This window comes from Eriocheir sinensis, chromosome 62 (genome assembly GCF_024679095.1).
Source record: "Eriocheir sinensis breed Jianghai 21 chromosome 62, ASM2467909v1, whole genome shotgun sequence".
Taxonomy (NCBI): domain Eukaryota; kingdom Metazoa; phylum Arthropoda; class Malacostraca; order Decapoda; family Varunidae; genus Eriocheir; species Eriocheir sinensis.
The window spans coordinates 5,556,817-5,578,533 of NC_066570.1; the positions used below are offsets into that span (position 1 = coordinate 5,556,817).

General features: G+C 41.9%; 1 protein-coding gene across 3 annotated transcripts in view; it reads right to left on the reverse strand.

Moving 5' to 3' along the window:
- Positions 1 to 888: 888 nt before the first annotated feature.
- LOC126986655 (3-hydroxy-3-methylglutaryl-coenzyme A reductase-like) overlaps positions 889 to 21,717 on the reverse strand; it is a 73,848-nt gene continuing 53,019 nt past the window's right edge. For all 3 annotated transcript variants that reach the window (XM_050842932.1, XM_050842930.1, XM_050842931.1), the window contains exons 3-17: positions 17,761 to 17,872; positions 15,978 to 16,065; positions 14,137 to 14,327; positions 13,677 to 13,783; positions 12,975 to 13,079; positions 12,308 to 12,444; positions 11,076 to 11,236; positions 10,724 to 10,932; positions 10,179 to 10,373; positions 9,579 to 9,817; positions 9,263 to 9,440; positions 7,909 to 8,015; positions 7,225 to 7,429; positions 6,731 to 6,905; positions 889 to 5,898 (exon numbers count right to left, since the gene is read on the reverse strand). In XM_050842932.1, the coding sequence (XP_050698889.1) occupies positions 5,399 to 5,898; positions 6,731 to 6,905; positions 7,225 to 7,429; positions 7,909 to 8,015; positions 9,263 to 9,440; positions 9,579 to 9,817; positions 10,179 to 10,373; positions 10,724 to 10,932; positions 11,076 to 11,236; positions 12,308 to 12,444; positions 12,975 to 13,079; positions 13,677 to 13,783; positions 14,137 to 14,327; positions 15,978 to 16,065; positions 17,761 to 17,872 (2,709 nt within the window). In that variant the 3' untranslated portion in view covers positions 889 to 5,398. The remainder of the gene's footprint in view (positions 5,899 to 6,730; positions 6,906 to 7,224; positions 7,430 to 7,908; positions 8,016 to 9,262; positions 9,441 to 9,578; positions 9,818 to 10,178; positions 10,374 to 10,723; positions 10,933 to 11,075; positions 11,237 to 12,307; positions 12,445 to 12,974; positions 13,080 to 13,676; positions 13,784 to 14,136; positions 14,328 to 15,977; positions 16,066 to 17,760; positions 17,873 to 21,717) is intronic.

Genomic DNA, 21,717 nt, shown 5'->3' on the forward strand with positions numbered 1-21,717 from the left:
ATATATATATATATATATATATATATATATATATATATATATATATATATATATATATATATATATATATATATATATATATATATATTGTAATGTAATGTAAGTAATGTGGAGAACCCTGGAGACCAACACCCAACCCTGTCAGTGCCAGCAGGAGCATTGAAGTCGCCCAAGACAACAAGTGTGTTCCGAGGGGGGCACTGGTTTTATACAGAGTCTATTAATCTCAGCAAGCCCTTCCCCTAACCAACCCAGATCAGGGGCTGGACTGACTGTCAACTGTATGTCCGCGACACGGGACCCCTGAGAGGATAAATCCTCTGGCTGCTTTTTGCTGACCTGTATTGAAGCACATTCTTATTACAATTTCAAATGCACACACTGGTTATTCTTGGATGCAACTGAAAAAGAAAGTATATTGCAAACTACTAACTTTTACAATGCTGCCACCAGCACAGACTTTGCTGTAAATCAGTTAGTCATCTCTTGTGAATTGCTTAAGACTGCAGGAAGACATGATTTAAAAGCTAGTCTTGTAGTTTTCTTATAAATACAAGTCATTTGATAAGGGAACTAGTAAACTGTGTGTCAGTTGATTAACATCTGTTAGTCTGCACTGAAACTTAAACTACCTTTAGATAAGCTCTTCTCAGCTATCTATGCTAAGACACTATGCACATGAGCAGTTTGGATACAAGAAAAGAACAAGCTCCAGCAGCCTGAGGGACTAAGGTGCTAGGCCAGAGGCACTAATGGCCTGGCCCAGAAGTGGGTGCTTGGGCCCTGAGGTATTCTACTTGGTTGATAATTAAACAAGTACATGATTATCAAAGCCAACACCTTACAACAAAGATTTTTCTCCTGTGGAGGGAGCAAAGCAAGGCTGACTAAGACTTGATGAGGTATATTTACACATGACTTCTCGGCAAACTGACTTGTATCCTACAGGAAACAGACAGGTGAGGTAGGCAGACAAATTACACTCGCCCTTCTCACCACATGGTTCATGGTTTACGTGGAAATAGGTTTGTGGAAAGTACATTAAATAAAATATTCCTATATGCAATGCAATAAGTGGTGCAACTACACTCCTGGAGCATGGATAAGCATTGATAACAAAGAATTAAAAAGTTTGATATACATTTAATCATTTTTTAATGAGTGAAATACTTTTTAAAAGTGACCAGCCTTATTATTTTCTTAGCTGTCAGCATTATCATGTATGATGAGCAACACACTCTCAATGCCTTGAATGTTACATGATGTCTGACTTGGTGCTGCGACTTAATGCTCTAACACTTCTAAGTTATTGTCTTGAGGCTTATTGGCATCTTATGTTTTGGAATATATGGGTTCACACCAGCCTTTGCTGGACACTGGCTCTTCATGGTGACTACATATGAAAACTAGTGCAACAAGCACAATAAACATTACCTTCAATAACGGCATAATGAAAGCTGGATGCTGTGCCAGTAGCAGGCTACTAGTCGCCTGCATCCAGCAAAGGAGTGTAACACACCTGCTTCTATATATGAGAAGTTGATAAGCCTTCTTGAAAAACCTGATGCAAGTAAGTTGCTGTTGGGGTGACCACAGCCACCAAACACTCAATGTAGCCATGCAATGGCACATTGTACACCATACATGATAAGTTGACAATACAAAGAAGTGTTGAGCCTAGTTGTCTTTGCATTATTTTTCTCTTAAATGCACTTCATTGGCTTTTAATTTTGCTGGTACTGGCAGTGGCAGCGCAGCGTGTACATCAGCGGCATACACCACGATATTTGTGTAAGTGGCAGTAAAGTTAAGTTGTGGATGATATGTGCTATTACATATTCGCATAAGTTAAATTCATGTAAAACTTAAAAGAGACTACTGTGTACTGTGGAGACATAGTACACAGCCCTAAGACAACTAAGAACACTTACATAAAGTATCACATTCAAAATAAATAAAATAAATTACAAGACAATAACAAATAAAATATGCAGCTTAGCACATCCACCATTGCAAAAAAATCACAGAAGATTGTCAAAATATGAATGATCTCAAACATCACATATCAATTAGGCTCTTTTCAATGCAGTCACTCCTACTATAGTAATCATACCTCTTGTGAATAAGAGTTACTCTAAGTTATCATTTTTAATACATTGACACAATTTACAAGAAGTTTGGGATCATTCTTACATACGTTCATTTTCTGACTGGTGAATATTCTCTCTCTTTCTCAGCCATGCATACCCAAGTTGAGGGAGCTTCCTTCATCTCACAATCCCTTTACCCATTTAGACTTGTGGGAACAGAACCTTGAGAAACAAGAGTAAAGGAAGAAAGCTTTCTATGACATTTAAGACCAGTCATTCATACTCCATACAAATATTGCGGCTTCGGACCCTACACTGGTTACAGCCACAACTGTCACTGCAGCTGTCAGTGGCTACATTCCTCCAAAGATAATGGCAAAGAACAGAGAGCCTTGTGCTTGAGTATCTTACAGTATTATGAACTCAACTGTTGCAGAATCCATGTAAAGTGGCTGATGCTTATTTTGAGGGCAGCAAAAGCAATGGGTATAGTGAAACCAGTTTAGCGAGTCTGTTGAGGCGTTGACTCCCGTGGGTCCTTTCCTCCCCTCTGCTCTGCCACACAGTCCCAACACCTATCTCTTCCTCTCATATGTTAGCTATAGGTAACACATGAAAAGAAAAAATAGGTGTTGGGACTGTGTGGCAGAGCAGAGGGGAGGAAAGGACCCACGGGAGCCAACGCCACAACGGACTCGCTACAATGGTTTCACTATAGTATTAAAGAAGCATACATAAGAAGCAATTGTGTGGTTTGCCTTACTGGACTCAACTGTGATTACAAGTTGGAAGAGAGCAATGCCAGCAATACAGACGGCTGCATGTTTACATAATCGAAAGTTAAAATTTTGTACTTACGAGGTATTTTAATCAGAGAGCGGGTGCTCTGTGATACGTAAAATCAAACCTGTTTTCATAAAGTTAGCACACAGGAGTGGAGCATCATGCTTTCCTTCCTCTGGCGGGCACTATTTATGCAAGAACTTTTCATTGCTCTGCACTGCATTATGCACAAGGTAGGCAATGGCAAGAAATTTTAGTTAGGATTACCACATCATGGCCATCAGCTGCTGCTAAGGAAAGCACTGTACTTTTGGCAGTGAAGGGTAATTTGAGGAATGTGCCAACTGTGAAATCTGTCACCAGTAGCCTCAACGTATGTGCCCAGTGAGTAAAAACTTTAAAATTTAAGCACTTCTGACATTGCTGCTATTCTTGCTCACGCAGCTGGTGTTTCCTTCTTTTCTACAATAAAGTAAAGTTGGGGCCATACACTGTAGCTGTGCATGACCTTGGTGGTTTTATTTGTGACACTGGCCCATGAGCCTGTGGTGAGTAAGAACCCATTATTGCGGGACACAGAGCAAGTGTGATATCCAGATTACCACGCTTAAACCTTTTCCCAGGTACCAATTTATCAATCATTCTAATAGGGAGGTGAAACAGCTGGGTGGGTGGCACAGTGACTCCCCAGGCTGGGATTTGAGCCCGGGCATCTCTGTGGAGCAGTGGTTAGCATGCCTAGCTACAAATCTGTGGACCCAGTTTTAAATCCTGGCCATGGCTGGTGAAATGCAGCTCTCACCCAGCTGTTCATCCTCCTCTTCAGGTTGGTTGAAAATGGGTACTTGGGAAAACCTCGGGAAGGTAAACTGTGGCAATCCTGGACTTCACACTGGCCCGTGTCCCGGGCTAATGGGATCTTCCCACCATAGACTCGAAGGGCTAATGCGACAGAGATGAGCACTGCAGCCACATGCACTTTAGTGTATGCACCTAACTTTATCTTTACTAATATAGAGGCTTGCAGAGTCAGTCTGTTCCTTCCCACAGGAGTGCATTAAAAGAAAATGAGGCCCAGAGACTAATAGAAGTTTGGAAAGTTCCTAAAATATTTTATCAATATTTTATCTGCATGTTTAAATCTGCCATGCCGCTGCACATAATGCAATGCAGTGCAAATATTGTGATGGATTACCTGCAGACACTTAAGTATCATTTCTTTCAGCCTCTGATTGGTTCAACATTTTTCTGAAACTGCAAGAACTAGTTTGTGAAAATCTTGAAATAAAACGGCAAAAATGACTGGAGAAAATTAGAACCAAGCTGGAGTCTGAAGTTCACGGCAGTGTGAAATCACTTCACACAGCCTAGGCTAACTCTGACTACTGCAATAGCATCAGCATTCCCATGTACACATTTATACATTTTCTTAGAGTTTGGTTTAAATAAAGTATCATGAGGGAGGTGGAAGCAATATGTAAAATATCAGACAAATGTAATCCTTAACTGAGAATGTAAGTGTGTTTTAAATTCTGAAAATAAGAGATGTTGCAGATTGAGAATAGTAAACTTATTCTGCCATCTCATTAAGTGTATGACCACTAATGCAGCACTCTGTTCCCAGGATTAACAAAATGACAGTTCATTGCAAACATCAATTAAAAATCAAGGAGGACTGATAGGAATGGGATCCAGATGCTAGAGGGACAAAACCTATCACTAAACAGTTGGAATGTGTATGATGATGTACGAGTCTGGATAAAACACACATTAATAATCTCTGATAAACACAACCTCATACATCTTCAGGAAAAGGTTGTAGGGCACATATTGTGTGACACTTCACACACTTCAACAGCTGGCCTCAAGTCTTACTCTTATATATTACTGTACACATAACAATAATCTTCAAACTTCCTTATTGCCTTACAGTAAAGTCTCAGACTGCCTTGCCATACCATAGCTGCCTCCTGCTCCTCACATTCATTCCATATAAAATCCACATAAAACTGGGATCATCCACATAACTATTAAAATTATTTTATATCCTTGTATTAACTGGTATCCAAACATCAAGAAGTTGTTATTGTCCACAACCCTTAATTCAATCTTACTTTACATCTGATGACTGAGAATCATAACCTGGAAGATTCTTAAAGGCATTGTGTCATGTCTAGTCTTCATACAGTTAGCTAATCACCTGCTTCAAGGAAATCTTGAAAATAATTTGAAGCTATTTCATATTTGCTAACAGAGCTCTAAATGCTACATAAAAAATATGTAAATCTGTTTTACATAATGATAAAAAACTTTGTTTGTATTTGAAAAGTGCTGTAAAATAACTATAATATGAAGATAAATTTTTGATCAACTCTCTGGGAACTGGTGGATCAAGCGGATCAATAAATAAAGGTTGGGTAACAGCCAAGCAGGTCTTCAGGCTTCTGAAGCCATTGCCTGTGATGGCCAAGCCCTCACTGGAGCACCAAGATTATGAACCGTCATCGGTTTCCTGGTGCACATCTTCAAGGATGAGCTAAAGACATGTTTACTGGATCTTGGCAAGCTGCTACAGCTTGTGTGGGTTCAACATGATCTCTTACCCCTGTATTGTTCTTACCTGTAAGTTCTGCAATGAGTGTTCTTGATGGTTCTACAGGTGAGGAGGCAAGGGAGGCTGGGTGTCTGGGTCCAGCCTCCTCTGAGGTGTTGGGGGCAACAGGAAGAAGGGCAGGGATGGCAGGGCAGGAGAGACTAGTTGTGGTTGGAGGGAGGGTGGGAGGAGCACTAATTGTTGGACTCATAGTATTGGTGTTGCTTATGTTCTCACTAGAGGGAATTGAGGGGAGGGAGGCAGAATTGGGCTGAGTGGCAGTGGCTTTGGCTCTGTTATGAACCATGTGACTCTTGACCAGGTGTCCAGCAGCCAAAGCAGACATCAGGGACAGTTCTCCTGCTAACACTGTTGCTGCCACAATCTTGGCAAACTGACATGCATTTTCTCCAGGGTTGTCAACGTTTGCCCCTGCAAAAAGACGGTCAATGAGGCTCTTGAAACTTACTTTTTCTGACTAAATATGACAGAAAAGAACCGTGTTCCTATAAAAACAATTTCTTATGGATCAAGGTTTCTTCTTGGGATATACTTGATTATCAAAGGTTAGTGTGGGGGGACTATGGGAGACACCATAATTCTGTATGGTATGGAGGTTAGGCTAATAGGAGCAGTGAAGCTGTTATAGAAGCAGCATAACTTAAGGGAAACTGAAGTGACATCTCGGTCAACATCAGGACTTTGACAACAGATTAAATATGCAGTGTGCCTGCATGCATGCTTTTCTCTTTTAACTATGTCTTCTGTCCTTGGGACAAACTTCCTACTCAACATATTGGTAAATTGGAATAAAAAAATTATCATAATTTTGAAATTGCATCTACTTCTACCTAGAACTGATGTGAAGGCCAATCATTATCATCACCCATTGCTAGTCCACTGCAGGACAAAGGCTTTATACAATGTCTTGCACTTTTCACTGTTCAGTGTAAGAGTACATACACTCCACTCTGATCTGAGCCTCGGGCAAACACTTTCATGCCTCCACCATGTTCTATGCCTTCCTAGACCTACATTTTCTGGGTTGCCACTATGTTACTTAGGTTTTCTATCAGTTCTATGCATGATATGACCTGCCCAAGTCCATTTCATAGCTTTAATTGTCAGTAGAATATATTCAACCTCTGTTTGTTCCCTAATCCATGATGATTGCTTCGCACCTTTCCATGTTATGACCATCTGGCCATATATGTCTGAAGGCCAAATGAATCATCAAAGTGGTGTCATAGGCAAGATGACTCACCCTTGACATTGAGCATGTTCAGGCAGGAGGCCTGGGGCTGGAGGCTGGTGCCGCCGCCCACTGTGCCCACCTCTAGCGATGGCATTGTGACCGTGATGTGCAGGTCCTCTTCATGCTCGCCCCACTTCTCCATCAAGGTCATGCAATTGCTGCTGCCTACCACCTGTGCTGGGTCCTGCAGGAGAAACATACATCTTCATACTTGCAGGGACAATATATTACATCTGTTATGTCAACTGGAAAGAGGCATAACCTTAATCAGTCCTTATATTATAATATCACAAAACAGTAAAATCCCTTTAAGTTGAGTTTTTCAAGTCAAGTGGTGGACGTCCCAGCCCATTAATGCCACAGGTGAATTTTACTTTAAGTGGCTGATCATGTGCTATGAAAAATTTGAGAAATCTTACTAATCACATGCTTAGCATGACCTCCATTAGCCCACAGCCACCAGCAATATCTGCCCTGACAAGCCCAGCCCACTGCTGCCTCACCTGGCCACAGGAAATGAACATGGCTGCCACGATATTGGCTGCATGAGCATTGTTCCCTCCAATGGATCCTGCCAATGAGGAGCCCACCAGGTTTTTGGTAATGTTGGCCTCCACCAGGGCCGCCACGCTGGTCTTGAGCACCTCATGCACCACCTTCCCTGGCACCACCGCCTCGCACACCACGGATTTCCCTCGACCTTCAATCCTGTAAAAATAAAAATTCATCAGATCTGAAGAGGCACTGGCTGGAGACACTGCCATGACATATTAGACATTTACTTTAGTCAGTCTAGGAAGAAAAAACATTCAGGGGTCCTGCACCTTGAGGACAAAAAAAATTCCAGGACTTTTTCATGATAAAATATGAAAATCCATGACCCGGTCTAAGCTATAATCAACTCGCTTCCTCCCCTCCTCCTTGGCTGATTGTTACTAAGTCGAACTGGCTGTGCTTTCTTTTTCCTTTATATTTACTTCCTAATTTGTTACCTTTATTTTCTCTTGTATGTTGTTTTCTTCACCTTACTTTATGTTTACTTATTCATACCGTACATACCTTGTCAAATCTCTCAAACCCTTCCTTACTGTTGTATAGGCTTTCACTGGCTAACAACACCACTCTCTCAATTTTTGACTCACTGTTGCTGCACTCCCAAAGGTGAATGCCCTGCCTCTGCCACTCACCAGTTGATGGCTGAAGGCTTCTTATCAACACAGTAGTTTCCACTCATGCTAAGCACCTCCAAGTCAGGGAAAAATTTCTTGAGGGCCTTCAGTCCTGCCTCCGTCCCCTGGAAGAAAAGTGATGGAATTGTGAAATATGCAACACATGTACAAAATGTCACCTTACTGGTATTTTTTCAGTGTCAGCACAACAATACACCCAAATAGATAATGGATCTGATCAGCTGCATCCAGAGCCATGTGAACTCTACCTCTCCAGAGTAAGATATGAAAAGAAAACACTAGGAATTAAGATGATCAGTTTAACATTAGCCCCTGAATTAAGGCTACATTACAAGTTTAACCCAGTAGCAGCAGGGATCATGTTTCTTAATGGTCCCTCCAAGCGAGAAAAATGAGAAAAAATCACCCCTCACACAAACCATTTCATAATATATATCAAAGCATTTGTGATCAGATTATGTATCATCTATTTTGGGGGGTTGATATCATGGCACAAATTTGGCCCGTCGCTGCTACCGGGTTAAAGCCAATCTTTTTCTATTCTATCATTAATATTGAGCAGATTATCTTCCTGATTGATGTTATGGATTACATGCTACGCCAGGCCTCTCTCTCCTTGTTCCCTGTCCCAAGACAACTGTGATAGAAAGGGAAATCTTTTCTTGATAACATACAAGAAAAAAAGTTTTAGATAATGTTTATAATGTGGTGGAACTATTGTGAGAAAGATATGAGAGGCAGACAAGGACATGGCAGAGAACAGTGTGTAGTATTAATAACGTGTATGTGTATGTAGGTAGGGCCATGCAGCCAGAAGATAGTGTGTGTGTGTGTGTGTGTGTGTGTATTTACCTAGTTGTGGTTTTACAGGGCCTGGGCTTTACACTCATGTGGTCCCGTCTCCATATCTGCATTTATCCAACTTTTCTTTGTGTGTGTGTGTGTGTGTGTGTGTGTGTGTGTGTGTGTGTGTGTGTGTGCGGGGTTATTCACCAAGGTGAAGTATATAGGATGCGAGTTAATCATGTTGTCCTGTTCCTGACTCCATATCTATTTTTGTCTACTTCATCTGAAAATTGTGCTTCAAACTCATTCCACGCAGCAATACCTCTAACTTTTCAATGTTTCTGCACTTGGCCTTCTTTGATTTGTAGTCATGACCTTATGTTCTTCCATTCTTTCAATGTGTTCCCTTTTGTCCACATTCTTTAATCCCTTAAGACTAAGCAGTTTTCTCCTTGTCACCTCTCCTACACATTTTCTTCCCTTTTCATTGATCTTTACCTACCTTCATCCATTCATACATCTCCCTCCACCTCCTTTATGCTACACAAGGTCCCTGAGGCCTCACCTTGGACACCATGTTCATGCCCATTGCATCTCCAGTCTGAGCCACAAAGCGCATGTACAGCAGGCGCCCGGCAATGCCCACGTGCAGGTCCTGGAGGCGGGCGTAGCGGCTGGTGGAGTCAAAACTTTCCTTGATGATAGCAAAGTTCTCTTGCTTCCTGAGCCACATGTAGACATCCCTGCATGAGGATGGGCACAGGTTAATATACTGCATTAGGGAATACCGTTGACTTCTTTACTGAATACCTACATCAGATGGAAATCAGCTGAGTGCCAATGTGTGAGGCCAAACCTGTGGAGACAATAATCTTCCTTACCTGGCCTGGGTGGCAGAGGGCAGCCTAACACTGGGTGCCCGCGTCATGCCATCACGAACTATCTCACTTCTGACCCCATTGACCAGTGCCCGGCAGCCCCGGTTAGTAGAGGCCACCAGACAGCCCTCCGTGGTGGCCAGTGGCACCATATACTTCTGGCCATTGACCAGCAGCGGGCCGGCCACACCCACTGGCACTGGCATGTAGCCCACCACATTCTCGCAGCACACACCCACCACCTGGAGGAGGGAACAGACAGTCGTCACAACTGGCCACATATAATTATCTCCTTAATTTGGACAATGTCTTTTACTTTTGATAAGAACATTTTATGTACGGTATATTTGGGAATATTAGAAATTCACCCATTTTTCAAATAATGTAAACTTACTCTAGTTCTGATTAGTATTTATGACAGCAAAACTAACCCTCGCATCTAAAAATAATATTTCAAAGTGTCTCTGAGACTATTTTCAAGCAATTTTCATTGAGCTACTCATTCAATTATTGTAAACATAGCCTGAGCCCTTAGTAAACCCTTTGTGAATATCTCCTGACACAAAACACAAAACTTGTGAGTTGTTTCCTGTGTCTGCTGACCTTAGAGTAATCATAGTGCTTGTGTGGCAGAGCATCAAGAGCAGTTAAGTGAGCAGTGTGTGGAGCCACCACGCGGCGCCTCACTGCCACCGCCCGGGCCGGGTCACCCAACACCTTCTCAAGTTGGTAGCCTGGCAGCTGCTTTTTCTCCACCAGCAGAACAACTTCACTGTCACTCAGGGACTTGGCGCCCGCCTTGGGTATGGGAGGGATTGGGGAAATATTTTAGTTAGTGTGAACAAGAATCCTTACTTTGTTTGTAAGAATATCCACTCCTTTCAAACTATATGATTATTTGCTTTTTCTTATTAGGACAGATTACATGCTTTGTTTCATGATTCTTGTGCATTAGTTTTCTCTGTAGTGACATGGCAAGCAACCATAGAGAAAAAAACATTAATCAAGGAATTAAAATAAAATTATGAAAAAACACACATTACAAGCATGTTAATATTTCTAAACATCATATCAAAGTGAGCAACACAGGATCCTTCCCCCTGGCCCACAAGTTCTGCCGAGTGGCCACACCAGCAAACGTTCCTTACCTGAGACTTCATCACTGCCACACACTCCTCCAGTGAGCGAGGCGGGTGGTCATCATCTGTGACGGTCTCCCTCACCCCCTCACACAACGCTTCCGTCTGGCAGCCTCGGTCCTCTCTGCCAAGCTCCACCGCTGCGCCCTCACACTGATGAGTGGAGCCGAGAGCTTGGCATCGTGTGCGCTGCCTCAGACCGGCTGGCATGCTCTTCCCTGCCAAGGACACACACATCATTACTTCTTGGGTTGGCTGACAAGTAGTCTATATTTGAACACCTTTCTGTTAGACATTACTAGCAAACTAATACTGTAAATGAAGTGCTGTCTGACTGTCTATCTGTCTGTGTCTGTCTCACCCTTGGCTGGGAGGGTGGAGGAGCTGTCCCGTGGGTGGTGGAGGCTGTCGTGGATGAGGCTCTCCTCCAGCTGGCCTTGGGATTCAAACAACACGTACTTGATGATGAGGGCGGCGAGGATCACCATGAACACGATGTGGTCCAGGCCAGCATTCAGCAACCTGGAGATCAAGGACAGTTGAACTCACCTGCTCCTTTCAGAGTGATGTTAGGCATTAACACATGGTCAAGTAGTTGTAATTTAACTACTGTAATGAGGATAAAATGTGTGTGTGTGTTTTTTCAAACACGAGCATAGGTATACATGCGCTAACCAGGACAAACAGCAAACACTGAAGCCTTTGGTTTACACTCTTCTCTCTTATAGGCTGAGGGTGTTTGTGCAACAGCCTGTGCCACTCCCTCCAGCCACTATCTGATGGCCAGCAGCAGAATATAGCCACACAAAAGGGCACACAACACACACAACACAAAGAGCAAATCAGATAAGAATCACTTAACATGCTGCAACATGGGTTGTCTAATGACTGCAATATGGCTAATACAACCTGTTTCTAGGCAAAGTTATGGCAAAAGAAAAATAAGAAAAATCACCAAATAAATGTTTTAAGTATAGTATCCACTCAAAAAATAAAAATGCCACAATAAAATTAGATTTTAGAGGCAGATTTCCTTCTACATTTAACTCCCTAGAACAACAATGTGATATCTTTATATATAAGATTAATTAATTAATTAATGTTTTCAACTCACAATCATGTTGATGTGAAGTCAGTTTGCACATACAAATACATGTACTATCACACATTTGGCCCCATCCCTGAGCAATACCACCACCACCACCTCATACCACTAAGCAGCCAAGAGACAAGTGGGCCAGCCTTGAGGAACATCAACAGATTGTTTGAGCAATGGGCTACACGGCTCATCAAACATTACTGGACTTCAAAACCATGTACACCTTAACCCAGTAGCAGCGACGGGCCAAATTTGTGCCATGATATAAACCCCCCAAAATAGATGATACATAAACTGATCACAAATGCTTTGATATATATTATGAAATGGTTTGTGTGAGTGATGATTTTTTCTCATTTTTCTGGCTTAGAGGGACCATTAAGAAACATGATCCCCGCTGCTACCGGGTTAACCTGTGACAATTCAGGAACATGCAAAACACCACGCATCACTGAAACTACCCACCAAACAAGAAAGAAATGCAGTTCACTGACCTGACAATAATATGCGGATCTGTTGAGGAGTTGAACTGACTGGTGGCTGCGTCGGTGAGGGTGATGGTGTGCTGACTGAGGGAGACAGACCAGCGGGTGATGCCATGTACCAGCAGGAGCCCAGCAGACATGATCACCTGCAGGAGAAAATATGCTGCCTCAGTAATTGTATAATGCTGCACCTGGCTTGACCGTCTTCCCATGGCACTCAAGTGAAGCTTCATAGTGTGGGAATGGTGAGAGTTTAAAGAAAGTTGGAAAGTTTCGTTTAGTCGACACAACATCTGTGGTCATATGCCGGAGAGAGACAGAAGGGGAAGGAATTATAGGAGAAGGGAACAGACCCCAGGAGATGGAACACAACCCACCTGGTACCCAGGCTCTCTGTTGTGGACAGAGGCGTAACCACTGCACCACGAAGCCCCAGCACTCAAGTGAAGCTGCTTAGTGTGGGAACGGTGGAGTTTAAAGGTGAGGATACACAAAAGGATCAGGTAGGTGAATAAATGAGTGAGTAAGTGAGAGATCAACAATGGGAAAAAAAACTGTATAAATGTTGCTGCTATGAAGAGAACATCAAATTCCAAGAGATGATTAAATTCAGTTCCGAGTGACTGAGTGAATGCAAGAAGAGGCTGAGGAAGGGAGAGGGGGTAACTAGACTGACCTTGACTCGCTGCACTACGGGGTTGGGCTTCTCCTGGTCCACCATCGCCCGTGCGAGGGTTGCCATCTGCCACGGTGGTCGCCCTGAGGAGCACCGATTGGACAGCTGCGAGGGGATAGATAGATGTCACTATTATCGTCTGCCTCGCCATTACCATTATCATCTCCTCGTAAATGCTACAACTGTAAGGAAGGGACTAAAAATTATTAAAACAAAGGAAAAATGGTACTAATAACGAAATCCCTTGAAGAATAATATCACCTCCTGAAATTGACCTCTCTTTCGGCCACCTCTTTCGATTTTTTTTTTTTTTTAAGAGCAGCGAGTAGCGGGCTTTTTTTTTTTTATTATTGTTTCCTTTCTTGTGCCCTTGAGCTTGTTGTTGTTGAAAAAAAATAAATAAATAAATAAATAAAATAAAATAAAATAAATAAATAAATAAAAAAAAATATATATCTATGCTAGGTTCTCTTCAGTGTGTGTGCAAGGTGTGTTCATCAAGTTGTAGGGGCAAGGTCTACCCTGTGTCTTCCCTTATACCTTCAGCAGCTAGCAAGTGCCAGAGAAAGCTTGCCAAATGCAAATAATTAAAACAATGAGAAAAATATTAATTGGTACCAGAGCCCAGGACCTCTCGGTTGTGAAGAGTGTACTAACCACTGACTGCATTACAGGTACTTCTGGGTTCCCTAACACACACACCTCCAGGATGAGTGAGAGGCAGGCTGGGAAGAAGGTCATGAAGACAATGTAGTTCACCAGGATGGAGAGGCAGGCAAAGGCACACATCTGTTCCAGCCGACTCACACCTGTCAGAACACTCAGTTAGCCACTACAATGATCAGAAGTGGGGAGGCATTGTGCACTGCCCAAAATACAAGAACTGATGTGATGACAAAACAAGGGTTCAGAGAATGTTTTGAATATAAGAGTATGCTTCATTCAATTTACTAACATTAAAAGAGCTAAGATACCACTTGTTAATGTTGTGCAACACCTCACAACTATATGGACATTGACTTTTCAAATAGTGTTATTGAGTTGTACAATGATCTCAAGGTTACAATATTACATTGATTCCTAACATCTATGTTGCCCGAGATAAAGCATTTGAGTCCTCAGCACTTTCCAGAAGGTTATAAGTCCCTAACACTGCTGTCACCTGAGAGAGTGCCAGCACCAATGACCAGCGCCTCCACAATGGTGTCCAGGGTGAGGGAGGGGCCGAGGCGGGCCATGCCATAGGCGATGTTGTTGTACACCTCTGTCTGGCTGGAGGACGAGAGGGCAAACTGCGCCAAGAGGCTGGTGCGGCTCAGGTCCACCAGCAGCAGCAGGAAGAACAGGGCATCTCTGTGGATGCAGTAAATGGTCATGGTCTGACACAGCAAGTCTGCTACACCACCACTACTAAACACTCCACCACTGTTACCCACACCACTACTACGGTTGTTGCATACCACCCTGGAACCCATGCTGAACTCATCACTGTTTTCCCATCAGAATACAGCAACACCCTGATCAGCACTGCTCACACAACAGGGAATGGGTAACCAAGACATTGAGGAAGTGTATTTGTCCCCCCAAAGAAATATACAGCAAGGTCAGTCACAAGGGAATTAATTTTCCAGTGAAGAAATATCTCAGAAGACGGCAGCCAAGCACATCACCTTTTTCTTCAGCACACAATACAGTATTATGAAATACTTCAATAGGACATGATGATGCAATGGAAAACCCTGTGCTATGCTGAGTGCTGAGTCATTCTTGCTGGCATCACAAGGACTGTTTGTTTTCCTCACACTTGTCCCCCAAATTTGTATCTTTTTAGTTTCCTGGTGCTACTTCCACATGTATCCTTAGTTGTATAATCACACTCTGTACTGCCTGGGGGTTGGGATGGCATGCTCCTCCCTTCTCCTTTGTTGTTTACTTGCAACAATAAACTATCAATCAATCAATATTTTGCTTAATGTAAAAAATGTTGTGTATCTATACATCTGTCATTGTCTTGTTAGTTTTTTACTGACAAGAAAAGAAAAAAAATGCAAAATTTGAAAAATAAAAAGAAAATAAAAACAAATAAATCAATAAATATATGATTTACATGCATAGGCAGTTGGAAAGTATGGCTTAAAGCTAAATATTGTATAGCAAAACCAATTTTATCACGGGCTAATTGAAATATACTAAAGATGGGTTCCAGGTTTTGGCAATTTACGCATTCTTTACAGTCTTGGCCAACTGCTTCCTACATGCCTTGATAAATGGTTTTAGTATGCTACGGGCCGTATTATAAGACACTTTGGCTTCTCACATCAGCTATTTCTAAAGGTCAAAGAGGGGGTCAGTCAGGTTCTAATGAGTGTTTCTTTAAGTTCATGGTACAGAAGAAGGGTCAAAGTACCACCAGGGTCATAAAACTACTCTTGGAAATGCCCACAACTCCTACGAAAGCCTTGTCAAATATGTGTTCTTGGGCAGCGAAATATTTTATAATACGACCCTAAATGTCTCTTTCTATAAAACTTAGATAACAAAAATATGAAACTGGTAATGAAAACTGGAACATAACTACAAGCAGGTGGTAGAATCATGTATTTTTGTATGATTTATGAATTTCTATTTTATAACACTTTATTGATTGATTGATTGATAGTTTATTGTTGCAAGTAAACAACAAAGGAGACGGGAGGAGCATGCCATCCCAACCCCCCGGCAGTACAGAGCGTGATTATTTTTCTCATCAATATTGTACTGAAATGACATTGAACAAAACATCATTACCACTCAAAACATATTTTAAGACCACCACCATGCATTCCACTGAGTATAGATTCCAGTGTATTACATATTACCCAAGAAAATGACTATAAATCATCATCATCATCATCGTTTAACGTCCATTTATTCCCTATGGTGGGGTTGGACGGGATATGAGCCTCCCCCACTGTTGTCGGTCCATAGCCAGAGAATAAACCACATAAGTAAGAGATGACTCACTTGAGGTCGGACACATCACTGTCGAGGAGCTTGATGACAGAGCAGCTGAACACGAAGCTGGAGAACACCACCACCAGGCCAGCGACACCTGCAACACCAACATACACTCAGGAGCGGCACAGAGCTTACAAAAGGGTTTCATACACATACTCGTGACAAAGTTGATCTCGGGTAAATGTCAAGCCCCTCAAGAATAGAATATGTTTAACTGACAAACACATTGAACTCCTAGGGAAATATAGTTGTGGTTGTGGTGGTTGTGGTGGTGTTGGTTATTATATTAGATGTAACAAAAGTATGTAGTAGAAGTTACAGTAGTATCAGTTGTAGTAGTTGTAGTAGGAGTAGTAGTAGTAGTAGTAGTAGTAGTAGTAGTAGTAGTAGTAGTCCCCTAAAAAGTATTATGCATCCATGTAAATACTGATCCCCTGAACTTAGCCTTAAAATAATTGTATAAGAATTTGTCCTTTGCTGGAGTGCATATGGTAAATAAAGGCTCAGTTTCACAGTTCCCCATGATGGGTTAGTAAGCTCCCAAACCAATACCAGAGCCTTCAAAATTTCCTTGTATAGTGTCTGGTGTTTGTATTTAAGTTCACAAATTTGATGAAACTATACCGGAAAAGTCTTGTGTATTTAGTGTAGCATCAAAGACCTCACCGTTTTGGATTGTATGGGATTCTATAGTTTGGTTCGGGCTGTTACGAAGACACTGTGTTGGACTGTGAAATTGGCTCAAAGTCAACTTCACCAACAGAGTGAATGATGGATGGAATAGCTAGTTATATATATGAATGTTGACAATAGGTGTAACAATTGAATGGTGTGAGAGGTCTCCGGAAACAGAGGATGTAGCACTTGTACTTCATTTCCTTGAACATTCTGACAGTCTTCTTCAGTTCTTCATCCTCCACATCCTTTCTAAGAAGACTGTCGGAACATCAGAGGAAATAATAGTACAATATATATAAACTTTCTCAAGGAATCATAAAACTACTAATATGAATCCATTTATAAAAACCCTTTGAATGCTTTTCCTTACAACTAGATGTTTATATCCATTATCATTGTTTTCTTTATGTAATCACTTAATCTCTATGTAAAGCACTTGTACTTTGTTTCCTCTAACATTCTGACAGTCTTCTTCAGTTCTTCATCCTCCACATCCTTTCTGAAGAAGACTGTCGGAACATCAGAGGAAATAATGGTACAATATATATAGACTTTCTGAAGGAGTCATAAAGCTACAAATATGAATCCATTTCCATTTACAACAAAGGAGACAGCTCAAGGGCACACACAAAAAAGTAAACAATAATAAAAAAAAAGCCCGCTACTCGCTGCTCACAAAAAGAATCCAAAGAGGTGGCTGAAAGAGAGGTCTAAATATTTATATCCTTAATTAATCATTGTTTTCTTTATGTAATCTCAAACATACCATATTATAAGAGAACAACACTGGAAATGGGTGTTTAAATAATAATACTTAATATTTTTTTGTGTTGCATTCCGTGACATGAACACGAGTATACTTCACATAATATAAGGTCAATCAGTTACGAGGAGATTATCAGTGAACCGTAATGACTTAACAGAATATAAGAACACTCTGCCAAATAAAAACCAATCATAATCAATTTGTCAACTTATTAATGGTGAGGAGACAGAAACAAGATGCAAATAAAAACAAAAAAACAAAAAAATGCTTATCCCTATATAGCCTTTGTTGTGTCTCTCTATAGATGTACAATAAAACTACATCAACCCTTCACGGCCAACCCACCTAGGATGTATTTGGAGCCGAGTCTGTGCAGGGTGCGGAATTGATGATAGGTGTAGAGGAGGGCCGAGCAGCGCAGCACCGTCATCACCACCACGTCGAGGCCCTGGTACTCCTGCGGGGGAGGTGGGGAGGGGACTGTGAGTGGTGGTGGCGGTGGTGGTTATTGTAGGAAGAAGAGGGGCGAGAGGGTATGGTTGGGGATGATGATGGTAATGGTGGTGGTGGTTATTTTTAAGAGGAAGAAGAGGGGCGAGAGGGTATGGTTGGGGATGATGATGGTAATGGTGATGGTGGTTATTTTTAAGAGGAAGAAGAGGGGCGAGAGGGTATGGTTGGGGATGATGATGGTAATGGTGATGGTGGTTATTTTTAAGAGGAAGAAGAGGAGCAAAAAGATATGGATGAGGAAGATGATGGTAATGGTGATGGTGGTTATTTTTAAGAGGAAGAAGAGGAGCAAAAAGATATGGATGAGGAAGATGATGATGGTAATGGTGGTGGTGGTTATTTTTAAGAGGAAGAAGAGGGGCAAAAATATATGGATGAGGAAGATGATGGTAATGGTGGTGATTATTAAAAGGAAGAAGAGGGCCAAAAAAGTTATGGATGAGGATGACTGTGATTAATAACATATGTAGTGTTGATGTGGAGGATGAAGAAGAGGAAAAAAAATATATGGATGATAATGATGGGAAATTTGGGACTGGTGATGATGGTGATAAGGAGGAAGAGGAGGAGGAGGAGGAGGAGGTGCAAAACAGTGTAGATGATGATGATGATAATGGTGATGGTACATTTGGAACTGGTGATGGTGGTAGTGTTGATGGTGGTGGTGATGATGATGAATATAAAGAGTAATGAAGAAAAAACAATGATAGTCGAAATGGAACTAGTTAACATTGACGGTGAAGGTGGTGAAGATGGTGAAGATAGAGGATAATGACAAGGAAGGAAAAAAAAATGATGGTGATGACAAAAGATGGAAGTGGTGATGCTGGTGACCAAGAAGAAGATTGAGGATTGATTGATAGTTTATTGTTGCAAGTAAACAACAAAGGAGAAGGGAGGAGCATGCCATCCCAACCCCCAGGCAGTACAGAGTGTGATTATACAACTAAGGATAGAGTAGCAGTAGTAGTAGTAGTAGTAGTAGTAGTAGTAGTAGTAGTAGTAGTAGGAGGAGGAGGAGGAGGTGGTGATGATAATGATAATGAGGATGACTGTAGAGATGATACTGTCGGCTCATACAAGAACAGGAAACAAAATATCAAGTGTTCACAGAGCGTAGGAGTGGGAGTCAGGAAATAGGTCTGTAGGAGGAGGAGGAGGAGGTGGTGATAATGAGGATGATTGTAGAGATGCGTAGGAGTGGGAGTCAGGAAACAGGTGTGGGAGAGGAAATGACAAACACAACTCCAAACAGTCACAGCGTTGATGCAGGAAACGGCACTGGACAGCATCCGGACAGAAGAAATATACACCGGGTATTCGATATATAAAAGTTCAAAATATGCGAATTCGCGCATATGCGACTAACCTAAATGTGCCAAGTTTTCGTTTCATGCGAGAAAAATTCGCTATTATGCAAGTAGCAGCGCTGGTGTGACTGGTTGGTGAGGTATGGCGGCCGACGTCTATCCGTGTTTGATACTCGTGTTCCGCGTCGGTATGCGAACAGCCGCATTTTTGCTGCCAGACATAGACTCATTCCCCTCTCCCTGTACTGCGACAAAAATGCATTTCCCTCACAGATACGAAAGATTTCATTGAGACCAAAGTTGTAGAGAAGGCAATTCTAGACAAAAAATGCTTATGGCTTTTTCCGCTGCGATGAATCCTTACTAAGATATGGGCTAAACAGGACGCTGTGCGAGAATCCTTTGCGGCTACACCCCTGCGGCACATCAGTCTCGCATCCACTCCGTTACTTTATCATTATTGTGAAACGGTGCCGGAATAAATAGTTAGAGGGTTCGAGAACGGTTCGTGCAACATAACCCCCTATAATTAATGGGATGATAGGTTCCATAAATGCGAATTCACATTATGCGAGCTTTAAGCATAACGTAGCCCTCACATATAACGAATACTTGGCTGGTGTATATTAAAAGAAGAAATCAAAAGGCAAGTACATGCATAACATTTTTAATTAATGTTTAGAAGTATCCAGTATGAAGTAATTATGCTTTTCGTTTTTTTCATTATTATTATAATTATTATTTTGATATGTAGGCTATGTTTGAGTGCTGACAGGGGGACAACTAGTCTAGCAGGTAATACATCCACTCTTTAACTCTTTCAAATCACTCAGGGTAACATTAGAATCCAAGTTGACCTTCGACAATCACATCAGGAAAATTGCTACTCTTATTTCCCAGAAGGCTTGTTATGAAAATGCTGGGCTATTTTTAATGATGACAACATTATAGATTTTTTCCCTTTATTTTTTTCCTTTTTGAAAACTGTGGTCCAGCTTGGATGTCGGCAGCTCCATGCCATCTCAAACATTTAGATGGTTATTTTACCTTAATAAAGTTTCAACTGCCCATCCTCAACATGCAACTCATAATAATAATAATAAATAATAGTAATAATAGCTGTGTGTGTGCGTGCGTGCATGTGTGTCCTTGGGAATGAAGGCACGTGGCTCCTCGGGGGTCAAAGTGGACACAGAATGTAGGAAAAGGTTGGGTTCAGGGAAAGGAGGAACGTTGCTGATGGCCGATGGGAGGGAGGGAGGGAGGTACAAGGACACCACAAGAGGCCAGCAGTTTACATGTGGCTAACCCCTAGTATTTGCCAGTCACCCTCCGTCCTCTTCGTCCATAAACATAAGAAGAACATAAGAACATAGGGAGACTGCAAGAGGCCTAATGGCTTACACAAGGCAGCTCCAGATTCCCCCCCACTACCACTTGTCATCCTCGTCCATGTAGCTATCCAGTCTACTCTTAAAACAAGCTATCGTCCCTGCACTCACTATGTGATTGCTGAGTCTATTCCATTCCCCCACCACCCTATTACTAAACCAATGCTTGCCCATTTCCCTCCTAAATCTATACTTTTCAAATTTAAATCCATTACTGCATGTTCTATCCTACTGGCTAATTCTCAGTACCTTACTTTTATCGCCTTTGTTGTAACCCTTGACCCATTTGAATACTTCTATCTGATCTCCCCGCACTCTTCGGCTTTCTAGGGAATGTAAGTTTAGATGTTTCAGTCTATCTTGATATGGGAGGTTCCTGAGCCCCTGAATCATCTTGGTCATCTTCCTCTGAAATGATTCTAGCAACTCCCATTTTAAACCTTCAAACGTATTCGCATTATTTACGAGACCAGTTTGTTCAGTTCCTTCACTTCCCTCCGGGCAAATCTCGGTCGTGGAGGTCAACCTGTGCTTGGATTTACAGATTCACGTAGATATTCAGATCACACAGTCCCTATGGTCCAGTCTAGGTGGTCTGTCCTCAAACCAAAGTGAAAGTACATCAAATAAAATGCCACCAATTAGACTTAGAATTCCTACTTTAGCGAATATTAAGTTGCAGAAAGTGGCGGCCGAGATGATTTTTAAATGTATCAATGGAGGAAACAGGACAGGGACAAAGAGAGAGAGAGAAAGAGAGAGAGAGAGGGGGGGGGGGGATGGTGTAGGGTAGACGGTGGGTGCTATGAGGTTCAGAAAGGGAGGGAGGGAGGCAACGAAGGAGGGACAGAGTATATAAAGTTCAGAACAAGGTGAGGTAAGAATGTTAAAAGTGGCTGCTATTGGGGAGGGAGAGAGGAAACGAAGTATATGAAGTTCAATACAATAGGAAGTAAAAAGTGGTTGCAAATAAGGAGAAAAGAAGGGAGGGAGGGAGAGAGGAATGCAAGGAGCGTCATGGAAGATAAACGCATGGATTGAAGGAACGGTTGAGGGAGAGATAGATTAAAGGTTAGATAAGGTTCAGT